Source organism: Solanum tuberosum, unplaced genomic scaffold, assembly GCF_000226075.1.
Source record: "Solanum tuberosum cultivar DM 1-3 516 R44 unplaced genomic scaffold, SolTub_3.0 scf00070, whole genome shotgun sequence".
NCBI classification, from domain to species: Eukaryota; Viridiplantae; Streptophyta; class Magnoliopsida; order Solanales; family Solanaceae; genus Solanum; species Solanum tuberosum.
Window position 1 is genome coordinate 28,769 of NW_006238996.1, and position 21,918 is coordinate 50,686.

The following is a 21,918-nucleotide window of genomic DNA, read 5'->3' on the forward strand; positions in this document are numbered from 1 at the left end:
GACTCACCACTGAAGTTGCTAAATGTGGACCGAGAATCGATCTAAGCGTGATCTGGATGTTGAGTACATGAACCTACATCATGAAAGGATATAGCGCAGAGTATGCGTCAGTACTTGGAATGTACTGAGCATGCGGGATATAGATACTAAGCTGCACAAAATATATAAGTTGAACAATGAATAATTGAGCAATGATATCATCTGAGTAGAGATATAGATACTGAAATATAACTGAAAATCTAAGCTAAATGCAAGGACCAAGTACTAATCATGAACATAACATGTTGAACTAAATGCTGAAGTAAATGCTGAAAACTTGGTCAATGCACTAAAAGTCTGACTGTGGAAGCTAGTATTAACCGACATAAACCACGTGAGCTAAACTTTGAGTCCGATGTATACGCCCCATTGAGAGGACCCAATATACCTTGACAAGGGTATAAAGGCATGACTGGCGTGATCACTAAATCTGATGCCCAACAGAGAGGACTTATAATCCTATGGGGGCACGTAGTTTTGAGACTATGAGGGTACGTTGAACCCTAGTCCAACTCCGTGCTAAGTACACTCCCAACTGAATATGTATATGACTGAAATGTAACCGAAATACTGAATAGCTCAAAATGTGACATACTAACTGAGAATGCAATATTTATGTATTGACAATGTGACATTCGAAATCTGGAGCATGATTATCTATTTTACTAACCTAGCAAGTGTAATTCATAAACTAAGAAACTCTACACAAACTAGGGTTCTGAGTTTCATACAAGGAATTAAGCATTGTTCCCAAGAACACATGATATTTCGATTAAGAATACTATAACAGCTAAATCACATAAAATCTCCAAGGTTTTAGAAATCCTAGGTCTAAACAAGATAAGTAGAATCAAGGAACTGACAGAATTCTAAGGACCTAATGGATGAAAGGAATCCACTAGTGAAATCCCACATACCTGGTGACGAAATTCATAGAGAAACACTACTAAAAAAATAGCGTTTAGTGACAGATATTAGCGACGAACTATATTCCGTCACTATATAACGACGGATTTGCGACGGAATTACCATTTTGTTGCAAAATTAACAATTGATTTTTTGATTTATAATATAGCGATGGATTTGCAACGGAATATTTAATTCGTCGCTAATTATTAGCGCCTAATTTTCCCTACGGATTTAGTAACAAAATAAGGGTGACAAATTCAATTAATATTTGACGACGGAATTAGCGACGGAAAAAAGGTCTCTAAACTTTTATATATATTTTTATAAAATTTGTATTATTTAGTAACGAAAATATCCATCAATATAATATTTTCTAAATATATTTATTTATTTAAAAGTGACGGATGTTATAATCCGTCACTAATTCCGTTGCAATTTTTTTAAAGTGATACATTCTTAGGGCACAAATATTCACACTCACACTCACACTCTCGTAACATTTCAGAGATGAAGCTCTGAAACTCCAAGCCTCCATCTATGAAACTCCATTTCGATTTCAAACTCCATCTCGAAGGTGGTAACACTCGAAGCTCTAAAGAAAGTCTCCATCTCGAAGCTCTGAAGCAAGTCTCCATCTAGAAAGGTAAGCGCTCAAACTCCATTTCGATTTCAAAGCTTCAGTTTCCCCAAATGGTTTTGTTGGTTCAGATATCAAGGGGAATCAATTTTCCAAGACGGGTTTAGCAAGAACCAGTTATAAAATCAAAACCCTAGCTCCAATTTGCAGTATTTCAACATCTAGGCCAGCTTCGATTTTGACGACTTTCAACTCTTTCTCTCTGAAAAATAGGAACCCCCACTAGGAATTTCGATCAGATTCCTGCATTAGGATATCAGATTAACTCGACATGTTATTGTTTTCCAGTTTCAACTTGACATACCATTGTTTTCCAGTTGCAAAATATGAACCCTAACTAGGAATTGTTTCACTTGACCACTAAAAATAAAGATTTTAGTCGTTTGGATTTTATGAAAATATGATATTTTAACTATGAACTCTTTCCATTTCGTTTAGCTTGAAGTAAGATTGGTAATTTCTCTAGAAATTTGAATGTTCTGAAAATAGAGGCTTTTTTAGAAGTAAAGTTTTCTGAAAATAGGTGTTAGGGTTCAAGCAAGCATCTAGAGTTAGGTACATGCATTTTACATTGATTTCACACTGATATGTTTTAGTTTTCTACTGCAGGTAACTTTTATTGTTGTGACTACTCACTACCGACTCATTCTCTCTGTAAAAGGTATCTCTCTTTTTCTCACCTGCACAATATCTTTCTTTTTTTCAGAAAAATGTGTTGATATAAATTTTCTGTTTATACTTTTGTTTGGGTTCATTTTTTGGTGATAAATAATGTTAGTGTAATATTGAATCTAGTGTTAAAAAGACTGCTTCTGTTGATTTTGGTATTCTGATTTAGGATCTTTTGAACTTGTGTGATATATAACTTCTTTTTGTTTTTTCGATTGATATTCTAAAGTGGTTCTTTATGTTTTTCTCACTTGAAATGTACTATGAGTGGAGTGATACTATGGTTCAAACTCTTTCTTGCCAGTTATGAATATGTATTAAAGGAGCTTAGAAAGAAAAATAATTATTTCCTCTGAGAGTTTATTAAAATAGCCTCTCTATCTAAACCAAAAATATTAGATTAGACATTTACTAATCATCAAATTTCTATGTTCAAGGAGAGAATGATCAGTTTATACACTATAAAGTCTAGGCTAGATGTGATAAAATGAGTTGTTGCTGAAATAAGTGATGTGAAGCTTCAATAACACGTAATATAATGAAATAAAGGATTTCTCAAAGTGCTATAACAAGCCTCAATATTCTGTTGAAATAAGGAACTTCTTAGAGTGCATTTATAAACGACATTGGATAATCTAATGTTCCATGTTGAAATAAGCCTCAATTAAAACTGACGACTCCTAGAAGCCGACATTATCAGTTGTAGAATTGTCTGAAATCAATTCTGGTTACCTGCCAGAAAAATCAATACATCATTGCCTTTTTCAGTTTAAGTTCATCAGTGTCTTGCTTCTCTGCCAAGTGTTTTAGAAGTTTGACACTATTTTGTTTTTCTCATGGTGTCACAAGCTTACAAGCTTGGGAGCTATCTGATTTACTAAACAGGCAGTTAATAATATATTCTAACACGTGCAAGCTAACTTGACTAAATGAACCTCTAGTCCTCATGATGGAAGAGGCTAAATGAAGTAAAACTCTTTGCATTTTATCAATGTGCTGCATGATTAAGTGAACAGGGTGAAGTTTGTAATAGCATCTGGTAGGAGGCCTTTACATGTTCTTAATTCGCCAATTAAACTTGAGAAATAAAATTATATACTGTTTAAATGTTGCAGGTATTTGCTGCCATAATCTCAGCATCAAGATTTGGTTGATATTCACTCGAAGTAAGTCTTGCTCTTCATTTCTATCTCTGCTTTAGCTTAAGAATTAAGTCCCAAGGTATTTACTTTACTGAATCTAATAGTGGGTGCTTAAAATTAGAATGCTTTAATTGTTCTATAAGTTGACTAAAATTAGAATACTTTAGTAACTGTTATGTAAGTTTACTATAATCACTAATTGTTTTAGTAGCTCGTAAGCTTTTTTTAAGTCTTCCTAATGAACAACTTTAGAAAATGTTCTTATTTTGTCAATATGCATATTTTGTCAGAATTTGATAAATATGAATGAGAGTACCTTCTTGTAAATCAGTTTTTGCTTGTTACTCACTACTTTGTAAATTTAAACATTATTAGGAACATGAATAATCTAGAGCGTGGTTGGATGTATGAGAGGTTGGATGGATAAGGGGATATTAATTCTAATTTCGTAACTGGAGTGAATAAATTTATCCAATTTGCATGTTCGCAAAAGAATCGTATGAGCGGTAACAAAGTTAGATGTCCATGTAAGAAATGTCACAACTTTAAGTTCATGGATGTTGAAATTATTAAACATCACCTTTATAAGTCTGGATTTGTTGATAACTATTTTGTTTGGAAGCATCAAGGGGAAAAAGAATTTTATATGGTTGCTCAACCCGAATCAGGATATGATAATCCATACCGACAAATGATTTTTGATATAGCTGGTCCTAACTTTCCCCAAGGTTCGAGTTGGCAATCTTTTAGAAATATTGAACCTGAGTCGTCTCATCCTTGTGAACCTTCAATTGAAGAAGATCCTAATCCAGAGTCCAAAAATTATATGATTTGCTACAGGTAGCTGATGCAAAATTATATCCTTTTAAACTCAATCTATAGGTGTACATATAGGATTTTTGTCAAGAGTTGTAGCGACGTGCGGAGAATTATTTTGTGTTGCTTCTGTTGGAATGTTTATGAACTCAATCAGTTTATAACTGCTGGGCAAAATTCCAAGTCAAAAATTTCCAGATCATGTGTGATATGAAAATCAGTTTATAACTGCAAGCTTATTTTTCTGCCTATTTTACTGGTAGCTTATCAGTAATATGATTATTCGTTCTGTTAGCAATTATAAATATAATGTCAGATACTAATATTATTTTTTATTTATGATAACCCTCCTAATAACCTCTTCAACTTTACACAGGTTGGAACCTTCTAAAACATTCTCTAATTTCATATCCAAGTCTTTCAAACTGTGCAATTCTAGTCGTGTTTTAGAGCGTATTTGTTGCTGCTGTTTTGGTATAATGCAGGTGCTGTTTTAATATTTTTTCTCTGCAATTTTAGTGTTGTTTTAGTGTGATCCTACTGCTGTTTTAGTGTAACTCTAGTGTAGTTTTTTGTGCAATTCTAGTCGTGTTTTAGAGCGTATTTGTTGCTGCTATTTTGGTATAATGCAGGTGTTGTTTTAATGCTTTTTCATTGCAATTTTAGTGTTGTTTTAGTGCGATCCTACTGTTGTTCTAGTGTGACTCTAGTGCAGTTGTTTTTGGTGCAATTTCAGTCCTGTTTTAGAGTGAATCTGATGCTGCTTCATTGTAATTTAGGTGTTGTTTGAGGCTTTTTTTTGTGTGCAATTTTAGTGTAATTCATTATCCAACAAGAGTAAACTTACATTTGGCTGCCATCTTGACCATGTAATCATCTTTCTCAAATACCACTACTGGCAATCCCTGTTTAGTGGTGTTAACAGGGATAGTAAACTCAATAGGAATATCATTTTTGGACTGATTGTGCCTTAGACGAGCAGCATATGATTGAATAATCATATAGGGGACTGGTTCAGGGATTGAGTTAACTTTCTGTTAAAGGAAAATGGATTCAACAAAAAGTCCTTCTTGGTATTATTTTGAGGAGGTTGTTGGTGATTTTGATTACCCTGGGCTGTTCTTGTCCATTTGATGTTGGGTTCTAGTATTTGTCAACTGAGAATTTTATGTTATCAGATAAAATCACAATCTCCCCATGGGCATGTTTATGTGCATTTTGCAAAGGAGTAACATTCTTGCTAATTGGTTCATTTACACCATTGTGTAAATGACCTTCACTGTTAGTGTAAGCATCATCATAGTTAGTGTTAGGAAAGGGCTTACCTGATTTCTTCTTATTGTCTTGAATTTGTTGTTCTTCGATTGTACCTTTTTGCAGCTCCTGATTATCATGTTGAGTAGGCTGGGTTCTTTCGACCATAGTGTGAGTGCTTGCAGGTTTTTTCGCAATTCAGTTTGAATGGGAGTTGGAGTAGACACCATTGGGTTGTCAAGCAAATGATGCCTACACTTACTAGTCATCTTATTCCTATTATTGTTGAGCAGGTGCAAGCAGCGATTATTGATCCCTCTGGCAACCCATCGCTTGTGACACCCATAGTGCCTCCTACTACTAATGTGGATGAGGTTGATCCCTCAATTTCAAGTGACGATCGTATCCCTCAGTCTCCCGCAACTTTAGTTTTTGATATTGTCATGTTTTTTGGAAACTACAAATTGTGTAGTAACATTTTGATGAACGTAGGTTCATTTAAGAGTACTTGATAGTTTTCTTTAGATATTTTTAACCAAAAACATGTGGTTTAGATTTTTTCTTTTTATATATAATGAATCGTCTATGAGTATTATATTATATGAATGTTTGTTATTTTTGGAGTATTTAGTATTTTAAATTTAATTTATTTTTAATTATAAATTAGAAATAATTATAGAAGAATAATTTTTAGCAACTATTTGGTCGTTGCTATGTAAAGAATGTAGGCGACGGAAATTTCGTCGCAAATTTATCCAAAATGACGAAATGAATTATGAAATTAGCAACAAAACTATATAAATATAATGACGACTATGTCCGTCGCTAACAATGGCGACGGAAATATTTTGTCACTATTACGTCGCTAAACTTGTGACGGAACTCATTTTTTCGTCCTAGAATTATGAAATTAGCAACAAAATTATATAATATAATGACGACTATATCCGTCGCTAAAAAGTGGCAACGGAAATATTTCATCACTATGACGTCGCTAAACTAGTGACGAAACTCATATTTTCGTCACTAAGAGCTTACTAACGAGTGTAATAGCAACAGTCAATAATCCATTGCTAATGCGTCACTAATCATGTTTAGTGACGGATTTTCATTGGATAGTGACGGATTTTGCCCGTCGGTAAACACTATTTTTTTTGTAGTGAAATCCTTTGGATTTTGGGGCTGAAACTTGAAAAACACCTCTGCTTGTTCTTGGGAAACCGGCACCTCTTTCTACTCTTTTTGCTCTAAGTTTTGGTGAATAAGGGTTCTGGGTAAAGTCTGACTAGAATATTAGGCTTAAATTGGGTAAAACGACGTAGTTTAGGTAAATGACGTAGTATAAATTTCCAACGCATAGGGGAAAAGACGAAAATGACCCTGACTTAAAAGCTGACGAAGGTCATCCACGAGGTCACTGATGGACCGTCATCAGGACCACGGCCCGTCAAGTGGGTCGTGGTTCTTGGCCAGTGCCAATTTTTCTTAGTACTCTCATCTACGGTCCACTTCACGGATCGTGTGAAGGACCACGAGCCGTGAAGACCATCGTGGTTCTTCACCAGGGGTTGGAGTCTGTTGGGTCAGGTAGACGGACCAACCCACAGCTCGTCAGTGGGACCACGGCCCATGGAGAGCTCTGTGGTTCAACACATGAGCCCTGGTGGCTCTACCTCACTTCTACGAGTCATCTCACGACTCGTGTGGGGATCCACGGCTCGTGGAGGGCTCTGTGGTCCACCACGTTGGCTGGGTGTGAGCCACGAGCAGGTCGACAGATCATGGTTCCTTTCACGGTTCGTGAATCCCTCTGTGGTTCACCAACTTTCCTATTGTTCAGTCTGTTAGGTTTCTGAGGTGTTACAAATAGGTTACTGGGACAAGAGACTAGGCTACCAGAATGCACTAATAATATTATATAAGAACAACAAATACTCTAGATAAAAGTGATTCTAGTGATGCTTCTGATGTCGTGAGTACTTGAATCTACATCATAAAACAATGCAGCATCAAATGACATCAGTTAATAAAATATATGGTATGTAAAATAGATGAATATAACAATAGGCTAAAACTAAATATACTGAGTTGAATGAATAACTCTAAAGATAGACTAAAATAAAGTCAACTGAATAGTAATGCATGCATGTGTACTTCAACAATAAAACTTTATAACTGAAAATATTCATCAATAACATACTCAAAATAATATAATTTTATTTTTCTTCAGAAATTTTTCTAACTGATAACCATCACGTAAGCCTCATGATGATTCAACGACTTGACCATGTTGTCAAAGACATCCAATACCTGTTGGGGTAAAGGAAAAACTAAACTAATGAATCCAATCTCTAAGTCCTTACCAGGGGCTTACTAAGGAGTCGCCCAAACCAATGACACAATTCCAATCCTACGCTGGAGGCGTTGTTCTAGAGTTTAGATTACCTAAATTCTTACCCAACTTGATGCTCAATACTACTCCTAAAAATATATAATGTGTTCAATAACTATAAAGATGTCTCACTTTAAGAGGAAAACTGAAAATCTGTTACTTTGAGCATATACTCAATAATACTGCTTTAGAATTGAACAGAATTGAACTTTGAAAACTTGACTATGCTTTCTCAAATCTAAGAGGTGCTTTCTTCAAAGATAAACATGATTTCTTTAAGAAACCGTCTATACTTTGTTTATGAAAATATGCATTTTAATGCAAAATATAGTTTCTTGAAACTCTTCTAAAATAATACACCTGAAACTAAATATATTTTCATGAAACTCTTCTAAAATAATGCACTTGAAGAAAAAATATACTTTCTTGAAAGACTTCTTTAAAATTTGTTATATACTTTACTCATGAAAACAATGCATAAGAAATCAATATGACAAGGTTTTCAAATAACTTTATATAAGAAGAGGGTCATGTGGTAGAATAGCATGAACCTTAAATCAATCAAGGATCATCAACAAGATATAGTATAATGAATTCAATAATGGAATCAACAATGAGCATAATAGAAATAGAGGAATTCAAAAATCATGGTCTTTGGGTAATTACCTTAGCTTTGATCTTACTAACTAAAATTGTAGATGTAGAGATGTAGGTAGGGATGTATAAAACTGAAACGAAAACCGCAACCTGAGTCAAATCGGAAAAAAAATCCGACTAATGATTTGGTATTGGAAAAAAAACCCGACTATACTTGGGTTGGTTTGGTTTTAACTAAAAAAAGTCAACCTGAGACCAAAACAACCAACATTATATATATAATTTTTAAAATTTATTTCATACACAATATTATTTACTTTGATATAATTTTTAAATATTACTTAGACTTTTTCATTATTTTTATCTTTTAACATATTTTTCAAATGTTTTAGACTTAGAGCTTTGAATAGTCCAATAAAGGTTATATTCCATGGATATTAGTAACTCAGAAATCTCAATTTAAAATCAAATTAATACTAATGCTAACAAAATAAAATTAAATCAACACTAAGAATGACAATAATGATGATTATTTGTTCTTTAATTTTACATTGGTTTAGACATTTAAAATACATAACCTAATTTTATTTTTTCTTTAATGTTTAATCATGCAATTACTTCATACTTATTAGACTTCTTTTAGCATGATTTAGTACTTTTAAATTATGATCATTTTCATAATCATATATATATATATTTAAAAAAAACTTTAGGCCTGCCTACGTGGCGCCACCACAAACCATAATTCCCTTTTAATTTATTTATTTCCAAACCTAGTCTTCCGCTTTCATGAAAAATTGTGACTTATATGAAAAGTTGTGACTTTTATGAAGAGTTGCGACTTTTATGAAAAATTGTGACTTTTATGAAAGGTTGTCACCTTTCCGAAGGGTTGTAACTTTGTTCACACTATCCCTTGTTGTCTATAAATAGAGGGATTTCCTGCCATTAATATTTGTAGGTTTTTTTCCGTTGTAGGATAGTTGAATTCAAATACATTAATTAAGCTTCTTATGAAGTTTGTTTCATTCCTCAAAGTTTTCTTCCTTATTATTCATGGAGCTTAATCTTTACTATAAGTCATAGAGATTCATGTAACTACGGCAATTTCTTTTTGCTATTTGGCGACTTTTTTTAACTCTGTTATAAATTTCAGCAAGGATGATTGAAAATTGATCTTATCTTTTGTCCCTTTCTACAGGTTTATTCATATAAACAAAGAAAATTGATTTCAATTGCAATGCGACATTACTACTCTTGCACCTCTCAGTCCACAACTCATAACGCTGCTGAAATGGTTGAATTCATTACATTTGGTTCTTTAGTAAACAAAACTTTTATTTCTGCCGCTATTATTTGAAGGGTTTTTTCGCTATAGGGGACTCAAATTCAAATACATTAATTCAGCTTCTTATGAAGTGTGTTTCATTTCTCAAAGTTTTCTTCCTCCTATTTCATGAAGCTTAATCTTTTACTGTAAGTCATAGTAATTCATGTATCTATTGCAATTTATTTTTGCTATTTTGGTGAGTTTTTTTAAACTCCGTTAAAAAATCTAGTGAGGCTGATTGAAAATGTATCTTATCTTTTGTCCCTTTCTACAGGTTTCTTCATATACATTTTGGAAAAATTGTTTGTGGGTTGTGCTGTATTTGATAGCACACAACAACAAATATGTGATAACTAATACGAAACCAATGATAAAGTTTGTTAAAAGAACCAAACAAATTGGTCTCTTGCTTGCCACAGTTAGTATATTATTTTGATTATTTTTTCTTAGGTAAAAACATTATGTATGTCATTGCACTCTTCCTAGAATATTAGTATAGAGACAATTAGTCCACTTCTTTTATCGCAAGTTAACAAATTTGTCATATTTCTTTGTCTCTTGTTTTTGGGCATAATAAGAGATCAAGTTTTCTTGAAACTAACAAATGTCCAAAATACGCTATAACAAATATATTTTTTATTGACAATAAATATGCACATTAACAAAGAGTGCTAGAGCCTTTACCGACATTAATTAATTGTCATTAGATTCAATGTTGCTATAGAATTTAGGTATATTTATAGAGAGTACCAATTGCCTCTGAAAATACATATTTAGCGACAATTAAGCTATTAATTGCCGTTAAAGATCATTTTTGCTGTAGTGATAACTGTTTCTTTTGATAAAGTTAGTTTTTTTTTTTATAAAGAAGTAATAACTCTTTCTTTGGCTTCTTTCAATTAAATTTGTGAACTGTAAACTTGGATACAACCCGACAGACTATCTTTTTAGAAAATTTCATTACTTCTGATCCACTTTTTCCATGGAGATTTTCTTAGACTTCTTTCTTATACTTAAAATCTCCCTATGACTCATAATTTTTGTATAACAAAAACGAAAATTAAAAAATATAGCACTTTAAGATTTCGGAGGAACGCTTTGCCTTAAGATAAAATGTTCTTGACAATGTAGTGTATGTATCAAAAATACGAATATTACCAAATGATCATATGTAAGCTTAATAAAATAGTTCAATCTCGTGCAATTTACCTAGTGACTTATTAATTTGCAATATTTATTTTATGTGATTTCATTGTTATTTTTATTGAATATTTTAGTGTCATCACTCATCTCATATTGTGTGTTATTTTCCTAAGAAACACCTTAGATAGTTATATTCTGGTTGAACTAAGAAATATTTGAAGAAGTAATTATTATATGTTTGTATGAATATTTTACCGTATAAACTCGAAAACCCGAGGTTTATTAGTTTGATTTGATTTATAAATTTAAAAATTCGACACAAATTAGTTTGGTTTGATGTTTGAAAAAATTTGAACCAACCCGAAAAACTCTGAGGTTAAAAACCCGAGTTTTATTAGTTTGATTTTATTTATAAATTAAAAAATTTGACACTAATGATTTGATTTGATATTTAAAAACCCAAACTAACCTAGTCATGTACACCCTAGATGTAGGGCGTGAGGAAACTAAGTTCTTCACTATGATATTCTTACATACCTTTTTTTTTTTTTTGGTAAGAACTTACATACCTTCTTTGCTTTTCAAGAATTCAAGGAAGAACCATAGCTTGAAGAAGAAGGTCCAAGAAATCAGCTCTTGGAATCTTGATTAACCTTTTCTTAAAAATCCTAGAATTGATAACCTATGGTGTAGGATTTCATTAATAATCTGAAAAAGAAGGATTGAAATACTTGGAATCACTTAGAATTTCATGGGAGAAATTTACCTTAGAGATGGAGGATGAGGAGAGGAGAGCATCCAAGCCGTAGACTTCAAAAGGATATCAAAATAGAGGTTATCGTTGATATAATATGTGCGAAGTGAAAACCAAGTACCCTTCACACTCGGTAATGTGTGAAACGCACAACGTGAAGTGCAAATCACATATGCTTCTAGTAAATGAGCCGGCTTGCTAGGTAAAATGATCATAATTTTTTACTCCAAATTCGGATTAATGAGCGGTTGGTGGAGCTGAAAAGAATACTCAAATACCTTTAATTTGATAGGTTATGGTTCATGTAACTCTTCATATTCTAGGAGATATGACTATTTGAAGTTAACCAAGTAAAATCTCATATTGAAACTCAATCGGTAGAGGAGTTTTCAACTCAACTTTGTGCTAGAGGATTTTTATGACCTTAGTTTACATCCAATACACTTCTCATACTTAGAATTTGATCTTAACACCTATGCATAATTATGAATCACCCGGTACAGTCCTATACACATACGAAGAATGATTTGAGTCTTAGCTTACAAAATATCGGTGTGTTACAGTTGTATGACTTACCTGTAATTCAATCTTACACGACAGGATGAAACACATTGAAGTTGACTTTCACTTCGTTAATGTTCAAGTGTAGTGAAATTAGGTGCTTGCTCAACATGTATATCTTGCGAATCAACTTGCAAATACACTTACAAAATCTTTATCCCGTCTACTCTTTCTCAATCATCTTCCTACTTTGAAGGTTGTCGATCTCACCGTCAACTTGCAAGGGATTATTGACACATATGTTCAGCAATTTTTCTAGTTAACCCAAATCTCAAGAGAAATCCTTTCATGAGCAGTCAATCTAGTTTTACGTTAAAATATTATCTACTTAGAAGAGAAAAAGAAGAATGTATAATCGAGCTATGGGACGAGTAATTAAATGCTAATCCTTATCTTCTTCACATCTGATTCTTCTCTTCCAATTTTGAAATTTCAAAGTCATGTCCTCACAGGAACACTAGTCAGCTGGTTGGGAAAATCATTCAAAAAAAAATGTAGAACGTTCACTGGGGTATCTTCAAGTGTCAAAATTTGTACTGCATATTAAATATTTTGCTGCAATGAGATGCTATCAAGCAATTATGTCAATGTGCTACAATGCATATCCAATTCTTATGAAGTTAGACATTTTGCTTACTATTTCAGTTGTTGCATCTATAGAGCTGTATGCATAAGGATGCCTTGATATTACAATACCAACAGTCAAGTTGGATGTCAACTCTAGATTATTTTCATGGGAATACGGGTTCAGATATACTAGATATGACAAAATTTTACAATATTTACCCGACTTCATCTATCTAAATGCTTGTTTTGTACATTTCACTCGAAGGGCTTTCTCTCTCCAGGAGATGATATTTTCTTTTTCAGAGCATAACGGATGACTGAGTTCACCTGTTTCCTCAACTTACCATTATCAACAAGGATATTAGTCAACATGTTTCTCAACTTTTTATCTACAGTCCAGGAGTCGCTATCTACTTCATTCATTTCCTCAGCAGTAGGAGAAGAGGAATCTGTTCCTTCATCTGCGTTCACCTGATAAAAACAAGTCACCACTACTCATGTCATAGCGTGAACAAACAGCACCATGCATAAACTTATGTATGCAAAATCTTCAGGTAAAGCTGAGGTAACATGTTGGCAAATTATAACAAACCAGAGCAACACAAAACAAGATGTTGTAGCCTGTAAATACAAAATCAGAACCTAGGTTACTTGTACATGAAAAAGAGTGAGTTTCAAGTTTGTGAACCTTGGTTTGACCCAAGTTATCCCACCACAATATCTTTCTCTGGCTCATGGAAAAAATAACAAAATATCATTTATCAACCAGCCCTGTTCTGAAGGAATGTGTGCCTACCAAAGAGAACATCTAGGACCTATATTGCTTAGACTTTGGGTGTGTACCCAATCCTCCAAAAGTAGTGCATTTTTGGAAGATCCTACACAGTGCAGCAAGTTTTTTGGAGATTCCGAGTAACATAATCTAGGACTTGAGGAGCAGCCAAGTTTCCCAAATTTTCTATCTGGCGTGACTTCAAAATTTGATTTGCTTTAATGATTTCACTTATTTTATTTATTTGAGAAAGGTTGTCTCCGGGCCAACTTTTGATTTGACTTAATCTTTCAAATCATCTGGAAAAGAGAACGAGATTTAAAAAGTCCAAGCCACTGGAATGAGCTCTCAGCATCTCTCCATGTCACACTTCTTTTTCGATAGCATATAGAAAAGCTAAATCAACACTCTCATCTTCTCTACAGAAAAGCTGAATATATTTATTTTTTTGAAAAAGTAGAAAAACTGTATTAAGCCCGTATAATTACCTCTTCCACTCCCATGTTCAACCATATTTCTTGGGTGTAACAAGTTGAGCAACTCAAGTGACCAACCAACGTTCTCAGGCCCAAAGCTTGGACACAGTTAAGGTCATGCAAGCTAAGATCAAGCTTCACTCGCATTTCCTGACAGCTACTCTAGTGATTCCATCAAAGGAGGTCAAACGACCGAGTAATTCAGTCTTATTAATTAGCCAATCATGTACAGATGAAATGTGTTCAGGAAGGGTGTCAAAATTCTTATATTCTGGGACACATATAAAGCTCCTGGCTGGGGTCATTGCTCTAACTATGAGAACATGCCCATACAGTAATGTGTTTTACCAAGAAAAAACTCTGCTAAAGAGTACTTGGGGTTTGTTTCAAGAAACCAATAATTGAAAAGGAAACCCATAATATACAGACTGAACAGATGGAAATCACCAGAATTTATACATTTGTAGTCAAAGAGGAAAGTATGGAGACAGATATGAGTTGAGATACTGCAAGCTATCTCTCAAAAGAATAATTCCCTAGGAAAGAAACTTGGTTGCCTTCTCTCCTTCCATTTCTTCCAAGGTACGTAGAAACCCAATATTTATCATTTATGTGAGAAAAAGGTTGCATGTTTCTCAACTGACTCGATACATTTTACAGTTGAAAGTGTCCACACAATCAATGTCATTGAGTTTCTTCTGCTTTTGTAGCTTCAAGTGCTTTGGTACATCTAAACTAGGGTGGCAAAATTAGCCCAAACCCATTTAACCGCCCAAGTTGTAATGGCTTTGAGAAGATTGTCTGATTTGGGCTAACACAAGTTAACCCATCACAAATCATCAAAACCCAAATCTGACCCATCAACAGTCCTCCGTTCAGAAATGTAACAGCTACAAAACGTGATTAACTCTTTTTCTAATTATTATTTTTGAGTTAGTTTTATATTCTTCTAAATATATTTTTTTCCTTGAGAGTCTAAGCTCATTTTGGCGTTTGCTTGTGTTCTCACCATATTATTCTTGAAGCCATGGGTAATATGAATATCCATATTAGGGGTTAACAACACATTACTATAGCTCCATCATTAAAAAATGCTCCCAGGCACTAGTTTCGAGACACCTTTCTGAAGTCCCTTCTGGGTTTCGGTTGCTCTTTCTTCCGCTGGACTTTCTTTTTTTTGAGACAAGGGTAACTTTGTATTCACACCAAAAAATTCATCATCCAAAAAATGATGAATTGGAAACTTACATCCCACCCATGGGTATACTTTACAAGTTTCCTATAAAATCAACTAATCTACTATATCCCCTACAAGATTCTGTTTACACCAAAAAAGCAAAAGGCTTATACAATTCATTCTAATCTTCTGTAAGTTAGTCTTTTGTCCCTCAAAACTTCTTAAATTTCTTTCTTTCCAGAGGGTCCACCATATGCAAGCAGGGATAGTTCTCCACCAGTGTTCAGATCTTCCTCTGTTCCCAATACCTTTCCAGCTACTTAGTAGTTCCTTCTTCCACAGGAATACCACCTTTTTTCTCTTTTTTTCTATCTACTCCATTTTCTCTTCTCGAGCACTTGATTTTCTCTATTCAGATGGACAATAGAGTATATTTCAGATCGGGGGGGGGATCCTATGACATCACAGAGTCTAGATCAAAAGCTGAAGTACGGTACGATTGGGTTGGAAGTGCTAGGCACCACACGAGGAGAATGGTTCTTAGCAGGGGAGCACTTGGCTGTATATGCAAAAGGCTAACAGAAGCTTCAGGGATCAGAGGGAATGCCTCCAAGTCATGGAGATGCAGGGATGTCTCAACCAACTTCTTTATAGCACTAAAATTCAATCAATATGGAAGATACATATCATTAATCTCTGTTAAATGCAACAGCAGAGCAGTTATTATACTTCCATAAAATGCATTCAATGAGGGGTGGGAGAAGTTAGCTAAGAAAATAGAGGCCTTCATTAATAGGGGTACAAAACAAATAAAAATCCTTAAATACACGGAGGAGGCAGACTGCTGCTAAAAAGAGGAAAAGGAGCTAGAGAGACTCTCAACAAAAGGCTAAATGAACCAAGGCAGAGACAGAGATAACAGAAGAATCTGATGATGGCAATACGATAAAAGCTCGAGTACAATTGAAGGACAAATATGTTCTGGGCCATTGTCTAGTGGGGAAATTCATTGGAGAAGACGATGCACCCACCAGAAATGATGTATGATGATGGGTCCAACAGATTTGCAATGGAGCACAGGAGTTCAAGTTTATGATATGAATGGAATTTTATGCCTTTCGAATTGCAGTCCCGAAAAGCAGCAGAGCACGTCTTGATGGGTGACAAGAGAAGACAAGGGAATAGATTGAAGCTTCAATGGTGGAATTGCCAATGACTTTTCTCAGAAATTCCGACGAGGGAGCGTCCACTAGCAAGGAAATAGAAGAGGGTGGGTACCGAGAGAGAAACATGTCAGATCTTTCGAGGTCTAGAGATGTACAAAGATCCAAGAAAAGGTGTTTTGAGTTTAATAGGGATAAAAGGGGGCTTTTAGGTGAAAGTAATCATGTGGGTGGACATGTGACAGAGGGTCCCACTTCAGAGCCCCTAGGTGGACATTTGATTTTCAACACTGGACCAAGTCACTTGGGTCTGTTTAAAGCCCAAATTTTAAAGAAATTACCACAAGAGCCTGAGCCTTTTATCTGTGATGTAAACCGCTGGGAAGGAATACAAGAAACTGTATACTCCTCAACTAATCAGAACCTAATGGAGGAAGCAAGGGTGAAAGACTCAATTAGCAAATTCCTACAAATGGGGGGCGGCACACAGGTGCATGCAGAAGACTCATCACAAACTTCGGGAGAACTGAATGAAGAAGAAACAGAATTACAGGGGCAGAATAGTTCGAAATGAATCACAATACTGGGGGGACCCAACACCCATCCAATGTGATGCTTCGGAATGCAGTAAGGAAATTGAAGGCAAGGCAAACGAATGTGTACAGAATAATTTGTTGAGGCTAAGCAAGGAATTTGGAGTAGCTTTCGAGGGGTGCTCAGAGGAAGCTTTTAATTTATTGCTTAAAATCGATCAAAGGAGGGTCAACAAGACAACAACAATAGAATATATTCCTGTGATTAGTGATAAGAAGGTGGTGCCCAAGGAAGTAAGAAATCTTATCTTTGATGTGAATTACAAAGATAAGGATTCTAGGAGTGAAACAAGGAGCAGAGGGAGATATGAAACCTTTCATTTATCATGAAGCTAAAAATTATTTCATGGAATGTGAGGGGACTCAACATGGATGCTAAGAAGAATTTAAGAAGGAGAAGAATACAACAAGAGGTGGTGGACATAATAGTGATGGAGACAAAACTTAGTGGGGAGGTAGGTGAGTATCTGCAACAATTGGGGGGAAATAGATGGATGGGAGGAATTTGGATGGAATCTTTAGGTAGTAAGAGGGGCATCTAGATAATGTCGGACAAGATAAATTGGAAAGGGGAACCAGTCAAAGTGGCAAAGTGGCAACCAGAGTATTAACTGCAAGCTTAGAGGTCATTTGGTAGAGTGTATAAAAATAATGCTCAATAGAGTGTATTAGTAATGTTTGTATTAGTAATGCTTGTATTAGTAATGATTGTATTAGTTATGCTTGCATTAGTTATGCATAGATTATTTCTTATGCATTATTTGGTTTGGCGTATTAAAATAATATGCATTGTATAAAAATATTTATTTACAAAAATATCCTCCACAATTATGGTGGAAAAGATGTAATAGTACTTTTGAGGGGTAATTGGGTCTTTAACCATGCTAATGCATGTATTAAATCCCTTTGTATTACTAATACCTATAAATTCATAGTAATACACTCCTCAATACACAATAGAGTGTGTAACTAATGCAAGCATTAATACTACATAGCATGAAAACGTGTAACAAACGAGGGACTACTAATACATAGAGTTAATGCATGCATTATTTTTGCTAATGCACTCTACCAAACGACCCCTAAGTGGTTTGAACCGAGAATTCATTCGGTTTGTCACAGTAGTGTATGCATCATGTGATGGAGGTGAGAGAAAGAAATTGTGGGAAGAGTTGGGAGCAATGAGGAGTTTTTGTGAAGGGCCTTGGGTGGTGTGCAGGGATTTCAACGCCACTAAGTTTCCCTCAGAAAACCAATTGCAGTAGAATTTCAGGGGCTATGTATGACCTTTCCAGTTGCATCAACAAACTGGAACTTATGGATCCTCCTTTATTTGGGGGACCATACACTTGGAGAGGAGGAGCAAATCAGAGAAATGCATCAAGGATTGACAAATTACTGTACTCTTTTCCTTGGGATGAGATTTTCACCAAAATTAGACAAAGTTCTTTGCCTAGCCGAAGTTCTGACCACAATCCCATAGTGCTTACTTGTGGGGATGAGGCTTTCAAAAAATCATACTTCAAGTTTGAGAAGTGGTGGTTAAATGTGGAGGGCTTTAGGGACAGAGTCAAGGAGTGGTGGGAATCCTTCACTGTGATAGGCAGTCCTAACTACATTATAGCCTCAAAACTGAGCCTCTTAAAAAAGGAACTCAAGGAGTGCAGCAAAGAGAATAAAGGCAACGGGAAGGTCAGAAAGGAATGCATACTGGAACAATTAGCAGTTTTGAAGACATTCAGATTCACAGAGCACTAACAGATGATGAATAGCTTTTGAAAGCTCATCTAGCAATGGAGTATGAGGAACTAAGGAAGTAGCTAGAAATGAAGAAATTCACCGGAGACAGAGACCTAGAATTCAGTGGATAAAGAATGGGGATAAGGGCACCAAGTTCTTTCACATAATGGCTATAGCCCACAATAGAAACAACACCATAGATTCCTTAATGATCAATGGAGAATTGTCGTCAGATCCTGGGTTAATCAGAGGTCCAGTGGTGGATTTTTACCTGACTTTGTACAAGAGACAGAAAGATGGCGACCATCTTTGAACATCCTGGATGTTCGTATAATCACAGAAGAGGAACAAGTATGGCTGTCTAGAGATTTCGAGGAGGAGGAGGTCTTGGAAGGAATAAACAGTGTGTTGTTGATAAAGCACCTGGACCAGATGGCTACACAATAGCCTTCTTCCCTGCTTTCTGGGAAACTATCAAAGATGATGTGATGCAAACCTTCCAACACTTTCATGCCCATCAAAAGTTTGAGAAGGTGATCAGTAAGCTAGTAAATAAGCACCAAATGGCTCTCATCAAAGGAAGTCAAATCATGGATGTTGCACTTTTAGCCAGTGAAAGCATTGACTCTAGAATCTGAGGAGGAACCCATAGGCTGATGTGCAAGCTAGATATTGAAAAGGCATATAATCATTTGAATTGGGAGTTCCTAATCAACATTCTAAGGTAAATGGGGTTTGGTGGAGATGGCTTAGCTGGATAAATTTCTGCATTAAAACCACGAGGTTCTCCATTCTGTAAATGGAGAACCAGTTGATTAATTTAGACAAGGGGATCCTATGTCCCCTTCTCTTTATTTTAGCCATGGAAGGTCTGTACAGAAGGTCTGTACAGGCTGATGAGAGTTGGATCTCAGAATAACTGGATAAGGGGGTTTACTATAAAGAACAAGGAAAATGTTACAATGGAACTGACACATTTATTCTATGCAGATGACACAGTGGTATTCTTTGAAGCTGAGCAGGAACAAATATGTTTTTTAAGAGTGATCTTGGTGGTTTTGAAAGTAATGGTTCGAGAACCAGGGGGAAAGGAAAAGCTATAAATACATGATGAATGTGAAGATAATATCATGGAATGTGAGGGGATTAAATTGCAGAGATAAGAGGAGAATTATCAACAGTGTTTTTCAGGAATGGAAGGCAGATGTCATATGTTTGCAGGAAACAAAGCTAGAAGGTGAAAATGGGGAGGCAATTAGACAGGTATGGGGAAGCAGGGGAGTTAAATACGCCCAATTGGAGGCTAGTGGCACTAGAGGGGGGATACTAATGCTTTGGGACAGTAAACATTGGGAGGGAAGTTGTGGAAATTGGTGCCTATACTCTAACTTGTGGATTCAAAATCAAGAAATTGTGATTTTGAATGGCATATGACAGGGGTGTATGCACCTAACTGCAATCTTGAAAGACAAGAAGTTTGGTGGGAAATTGGGGCTGTTAGGGGTTTATTTTCTGGACCCTGGATCCTAGGGGGTGACTTTAATATTGTAAGGTATGCTTCAGAGAAGAAGAACTGTTCAAGGAACTCCATTTATATGTCAGAATTTTCTGATATGATTGAGGATATGGAGTTGATTGATCCTCAACTTGAGGGAGGTAATTACACATGGACGGGGGGGAACAATGCAGAATATGGTTCCAGAATTGACAGAATAATGTACTCTACTGAATGGGGGGGAAATTTCAACAATGTAAAGCAGGAATTGATGCCAAGAGTATGTTCAGATCACTCACCAATTGCGCTCGCAAGTGGTTATTGGATCTATACCAAATCCTACTTCAAATTTGAAGGATGGTGGCTGGAGACTGAAGGCTTTAATGAAAGAGTCAAAGAATGGTGGACAACTTTTGAGTTTGAAGGAAGGCCAGACTATATTCTAGCTTCTAAGTTGAAAGCTTTGAAGACCAAATTAAAAGAGTGGAGCTCAAACACTTATGGAAATCTGGAAAAGAAGAAAAAAGAGTTGCTCAATAGAATTACTGATTTTGACAATATTCAACAGGACAGACCTCTGTCTGATGTTGAAGTAATTCAAAAGGCAAGTTTAACTAAAGAGTTTGAAGACTATGCTAAAAAGGAAGAGATAGCTTGGAGGCAAAGATCAAGGACATTGTGGATTAAGCAAGGGGACAAGAACACTAAATTCTTTCAAAGGATTGCAAATGCTCACAAAAGAACCAATCACATTGATAAATTGGTGGTGGAAGGTGATGAACTAACAGAAGCAACAGATATCAAGAGGGAGGTGGTTTTATTTTATAAGAAGTTGTACTGTGAGACTGAAAATTGGAGACCTGCTGACAACATGCACCCCTGTCCAGTAATCAACAGGGAGGAGCAACAAGATTTACAGAAACCTTTTGAAGAAGATGAGGTCCTGAAAGGGCTAAAGGCATGTGCTATAGACAAGGCACCAGGTCCAGATGGGTATACTATGGGCTTCTTTGTGAAGTGTTGGGAGATTCTAAAGGGGGATGTGATGGCTACTATCCGGAACTTCCATTCTCAGGAAGTTTTTGAAAAGAGCCTTAATGCAACTTACATTGCACTCGTTCCAAAGAAGAATGGAGCCAAAGAATTGAGAGATTTTAGACCAATCAGTCTGATTGGAAGTGTCTACAAACTAATTTCCAAAATTCTTACAGAAAGGCTAAAGAAGGTGATGCCAAAGCTGATTGACACTCAACAAATGGCCTTTCTGAAAGGAAGACAGATCACTGATGCTGTTCTCATTGCAAATGAATGTCTTGACTCAAGAGTGAAGGATAAAATCCCAGGCATAATGTGTAAACTGGACATAGAGAAGGCATATGACCATGTTAACTGGGAGTATTTGCTTGGAATTCTACATAGTATGGGTTTTGGGAGGAAGTGGATAAGATGGATAAGGTTCTGCATTAGCACTGTCAAGTTCTCAATACTTATAAATGGTTCTCCTGAAGGTTTCTTTCCGGCAAGCAGAGGCTTGAGACAAGGTGATCCACTCTCACCTTTCTTATTTTTGCTAGTCATGGAAGGCCTGAACAGTATGATTAAAACAGCGCATAGGAATGATTGGATAAGGGGTTTTAATGTGGTCAAAGAGGTGAATACTAGATTGGAAATCACCCATCTGCAATATGCAGA

General features: G+C 35.6%; 1 protein-coding gene across 1 annotated transcript in view; it reads right to left on the reverse strand.

Moving 5' to 3' along the window:
• Positions 1-12,755: 12,755 nt before the first annotated feature.
• The window catches only part of LOC102603705 (uncharacterized), a 37,397-nt gene continuing 28,234 nt past the window's right edge, over positions 12,756-21,918 (reverse strand). The window contains exon 10 of the mRNA XM_006345568.2: positions 12,756-13,281. Within this exon, the coding sequence (XP_006345630.1) occupies positions 13,066-13,281 (216 nt within the window). The 3' untranslated portion in view covers positions 12,756-13,065. The remainder of the gene's footprint in view (positions 13,282-21,918) is intronic.